Source organism: Poecilia reticulata, linkage group LG8, assembly GCF_000633615.1.
Source record: "Poecilia reticulata strain Guanapo linkage group LG8, Guppy_female_1.0+MT, whole genome shotgun sequence".
In the NCBI taxonomy this organism is placed as follows: Eukaryota; Metazoa; Chordata; class Actinopteri; order Cyprinodontiformes; family Poeciliidae; genus Poecilia; species Poecilia reticulata.
Window position 1 is genome coordinate 15,695,913 of NC_024338.1, and position 4,670 is coordinate 15,700,582.

The 4,670-nt window shown below is 44.2% G+C and overlaps 1 protein-coding gene across 1 annotated transcript; it reads left to right on the forward strand.

Annotated features, from left to right (window-relative positions):
* Window positions 1–482: 482 nt before the first annotated feature.
* On the forward strand, window positions 483–3,622 carry uncx (UNC homeobox). The gene is made up of 3 exons (XM_008415914.2): window positions 483–933; window positions 1,400–1,575; window positions 2,312–3,622. Exons 1-3 carry the CDS (start codon window positions 675–677, stop codon window positions 3,269–3,271), a joined length of 1,395 nt encoding a protein of 464 aa, XP_008414136.1. The 5' UTR covers window positions 483–674; the 3' UTR covers window positions 3,272–3,622.
* The last annotated feature ends 1,048 nt before the right edge of the window (window positions 3,623–4,670 follow it).

The following is a 4,670-nucleotide window of genomic DNA, read 5'->3' on the forward strand; positions in this document are numbered from 1 at the left end:
TATGTAACTCACTGTTTTAACTTTTTGCCTTATGCAGTTGGGGTATATTTTTGATAATCTCCTTAGTACTTTTTCCTTCATTGAACAGTCCACCTGTTTTAATGTGTCTGCAAAAAAAATAAAAAAAAATAAAATATAAAAATCACAATTCATAACAATAAGCATGAATCAAATAAATGAGGGCAAAATTTAAAATGATATGTTTTACCTACAACATATCAACATTACGCATTTAAAGCTATTATTTGTCTGGAGCAAAGAAAAAGTCTGGGAGCTGCTTGGCCTCATCTATCCGCCTGCAGCCTTTTCTTCCCGGGATCCGCTGAGCCCTTCCTCCCGGTGGGTCCCCCGTGCAGTTGCGATGTAGTTCTTATCAAAGCCCTCCTGTCTTGTTGTGACAGCTCTGATATTGTTTATTGAGGTGGATGTCAGCTTTAATTAGCAATCGATACGGGGAGCGTTTGCAGAGTGCGTCTCTGACGTCAGCACCCATTACCGCCTCTCATTGGATCTCATATTCCCCGAGCCTGGGCTAATTATTGGGAGGTTCATGTGGATAAAGTACAGCTCATCCCTCCCTTCACATCATGTCCCCCGCTCGTTGGCCACACTCGCTGCATGCTTTTTAAATTCCCGTCGCCGGGCTCCAGACGTCGCTTCCTTTTGCCTGCGGGATGATGGACAGCAGGATACTGGATCCACCTCACGCCCAGTTCGGAGGCTCTCTCGGCGGGATGGTTGGCTTCCCGTACCATCTGAGCCACCATCACGTTTACGAATTAGCAGGGCATCAACTTCAATCTGCGTCCGCGGTTCCCTTCTCGATAGACGGATTACTTAATGGCTCCTGCGCGGCGTCGGTGGGTAATTCCAACCCCCTCTTGTCTTCGGGCTGCGGGATGAATGGAGATAATCAGCAGTACAAACTGTCAGGTAAGCCACTCTACCCACAGCACAATGAGCTCCGCTCGAGGTTGGCCAGCTGTGGAAAAGACCCAAACAGAGAGAAACAAAGGCTGGATGTTGCGACAAGTTGTCTTCGCCGTGGGTTTGAAAGGCGTTCTCGCCTCCCACTTTATTCCCTTCATGTAAAACTGAGGATTTTCAAAAAGAAAAAAAAAAAAAGAAAACAAAGAAAGGAAACATTTCTTCTCCTCAGTTACATTGACAGCTTGTGTTTACATCGAAAGCTTTCCTTCTCCAAAACGAGAACAGAAGCTGCAACGTTCCTTTCATCATATTCACCTTTTAATTGAGCAAAATTCATGGCATGTGCAAGATAAAAATCATGTTAAAATTCTTTTAAAATGTAGATTTTTTTTTTATTTTAGAAAAAAAATATATTATTGACCTTATGTGCTTTGTTTACATTTTCTTTCCAACATTTATATGCTGCCAGACTCGGTGGACCCAGACAAAGATAGCCCTGGCTGCAAGAGAAGAAGAACTCGCACAAATTTCACAGGCTGGCAGCTGGAGGAATTAGAAAAGGCTTTTAATGAGAGCCACTATCCGGACGTGTTCATGAGGGAGGCACTGGCTCTCCGACTGGACTTGATAGAGTCAAGAGTTCAGGTAAATGCCCCTTCACTGAGTTTGACTGTGTCCTCTGCTGTGTTATTTGTGACAAAAGACCCGTTTTAAATGTGCTATTGTTGCAAGTCACACATCTATAAAAACAAATATCAATAATTGCATGGTCATGAGTAAATGCTGTTTTAATGAAGACTATATGAAATATTAAATTTCATTCTTAAAATGCCACATTTCACTTTACTTTTCCCTGAGTTTATTGGTCGGGATCTGACGAATAAGTACAATTTGACTTTATATTTGTTTTGAACAACTTTTGAACTTTGATTATTAAATAACACAAATAGTTGCAGGCTGTTTTTCCCAGTAAAGACTAGGAAGAAATGTCAGACATTCACAAGCGTCCATTTATATTTTTTAATTATGCTTGAAATAAAAATAAACAGATACTTAAAAAAACTATATTGTTTTTTTTAAGCTTCAATCACATGGATAGTTCATATTTGTGAAAAAATTATGTTATTGAAAGTTGTCCCAACTTGTTTTTTTTGTTCAATGCATTCGTTTTTAATAAGGCCTAGCTAATTAAAGGCCCAGCAAAAAAACAAAAAACAAAAAAAAACATGAGGTGTAACCTCACTATTTGTTTAATTACCATGTTGCAAAGACACTGACACATTTTTTTTTTTTTTTTGCTCTAATTAATTTGACCCTAGCAGGGGCAGCCAGTGGCTCATTACACGTGTTTTCACTTTTTCCTTCCAATCTCTGTCTGAAGGTCTGGTTTCAAAATCGCAGAGCCAAATGGAGGAAAAAGGAGAACACAAAGAAAGGCCCGGGTCGACCTGCTCACAACGCCCACCCCACCACCTGCAGCGGGGAGCCCATGGACCCAGAGGAGATCGCCCGGAGAGAGCTGGACAGGCTGGAGAAGAAGAAGCGGAAACAGGAGCGCCGGCTGCTCAAGTCCCAGAACAAGCTCGCTTCTGGGGATCTATTCCACACCCCGGGGTCGGACAGCGACAGCGGGGTGTCGCACGTCACCGACAGTGACCACAACACGTGCCCACCCTTTGACTCAGTGGGGGGGAGCCAGTCGATGTGCGACCTCCAGAGCCAAAACCAGAACCAAAGACACCTAGACCGGGATGCTGGCGGATCCGAGCTGGACTCGCCCGACCCCAGCCACCGGCCGAGCCTGTGCTCCAGCAACACCAACAGAGCCTCAAGTCTGCAGAAACTCAACCCGTTTAGCGTCGAGAGCCTCCTTTCGGACTCCAGACCCAGACGCAACCCCGCGGCCTTACCCTCCTCGCGGCCTTTAATAGGGAAGGGACACTTCCTGCTCTATCCCATCACGCAGCCGCTTGGATTCATTGTCCCTCAGACTGCCCTGAAGACGTCATCAGCAGCGGCAAGCTGTGACGGAGACGCCCCGGCGGACAGAGACCAGTCCGGTGTCCGCTGCATCGCCTCCTCCAACTCCCCGGGATGTAGGAGCAGCTCGCCGGACGCACAAAAGCTTGGACAGGTGGGACAGGAGGAGAAATCGAGCCCGTCCAGGGCCGCGTTTGCCACCGGACAACCGAGCTCGTCTATTTGCAGCGAGTCGACTTTTGAACTCATAGCGCCCGTCGACACGGACAAAAAGGAGCACTTGGAGCACGCAGTCAACCCCGAGCCTCTGAGCGACTGTCCCACACAATTAAACTCCACAGAAGATGTCGATATGGAATAAATCAGAGGGAGATGATTTTTTTTTTTTTTTTTTTTTTAGAAAAAAAAAAAGAAGCAGAAATAGCCTCCAAACGACACCTTTCATTAGGCCAAAGCTTAACTACATCTTTGCATTTAACCTTCATAGGTTTTGCCCCAACTCTGCTGAATTTATTTTTTTTTAACAATGTTCCTCTCCTTATTTTTCCTTCTGCGAGTGTGTGAGAGTATTTAATGTGTGATAACATGTCAAAAAAACCACAAAAAGAAAAACAAAAACACAAGACCAACAAAAATCCTCAAGAGCTGTAAGAAAAGGTATTATACTATTTATATATGTAAGGTTTTTCTTAAATAAATCTATTGTATACAAGCATCTGACACCGTGTGAGATCTTAAATAGCGGCGCAGGACGACAGTACAGTGGGAAAGGCTTTTTTTTTTTTCTTCGTAAAGAAATCTTATGTTGTACTTTGTATATTGCCTTAACAAATTTATTCATCTATAAGCCCCCGCTGAAATGAGGTTACGAGCCCGAGGCGAAAAGGACCCGCTCGACTCCTGCAGAGTTTTGATATGAAAGTAATTATTTTCCCGGTGGCTACTGCAGGGGGATTCAGTTTATTTTAGCTCAAAGGGGGTTATAATACATTACCGATTTCTAGTGATATGAAATCACATAAACTTCCAAGAATAATAGAATTAGCATGAAAAGGCCTGGGTGTCAAATTGAAATAGGAAAATAATAGCCCCGGCAGCTGGGTGTGTGTGTGTTTGTGCATATTGGAAAGGAGATGGGGATTCGTGGGGAGGCATTTTCATGAGGTTTTTCCTCTCCTTTCTCCTCCCTCTCTCTTCCCCTCTCTCTCTCTCTCTCCTCACATTGTCAGGGCCCCTTGTAGCAGGGCTATATTAAGATAGATGTTCGATGATATCCCTCATTGTTCTGTCGCTTTACATTGATGTTTCTGTGTTATCAGCCTATTGATCACGCGTCGGCTGTAATAGGACGGGCTGAGGCAAACGTGCCTATTTACAATAGCAGAACACATTTGTTCTAATAGGGCTGCGGGTCCCCGGGGAAGCCGCGCAGGATCTGGGACATCTGCTCCCCCTTTCGCAATATTAGCAGCGCTGACCACAATATCAAGCCGAAGGAAGAGAGCACGGTAACAGAAGAAAGCAAAGGGGGGGGGATATATATATATATATATAAATATCACATAGCCTTTAGAGTTCTCTTTGGGTTTTGATTTGCAAATAAATTGGAAATAATCAGAGGGAGCGAGCTTTACGTCTGAGCCGGCGCAAATGAATCCCTGAGCCAGTGTCCCTTTCAAAATATTTACATAAATTTCAACCCATGCAGCTGTTTGCTCTAGGAAGCAACGTCTTATTAGTTTGGTGGTGGTGGTGGTGGG

Coding starts and splice junctions, on each gene's coding strand:
- uncx (XM_008415914.2), top strand. CDS start 675: ATGATGGACAGCAGGATACTGGATCCACCTCACGCCCAGTTCGGAGGC. Junction 934..1,399: donor TCAGCAGTACAAACTGTCAG/GTAAGCCACTCT, acceptor ATATGCTGCCAG/ACTCGGTGGACCCAGACAAA. Junction 1,576..2,311: donor TGATAGAGTCAAGAGTTCAG/GTAAATGCCCCT, acceptor CTCTGTCTGAAG/GTCTGGTTTCAAAATCGCAG.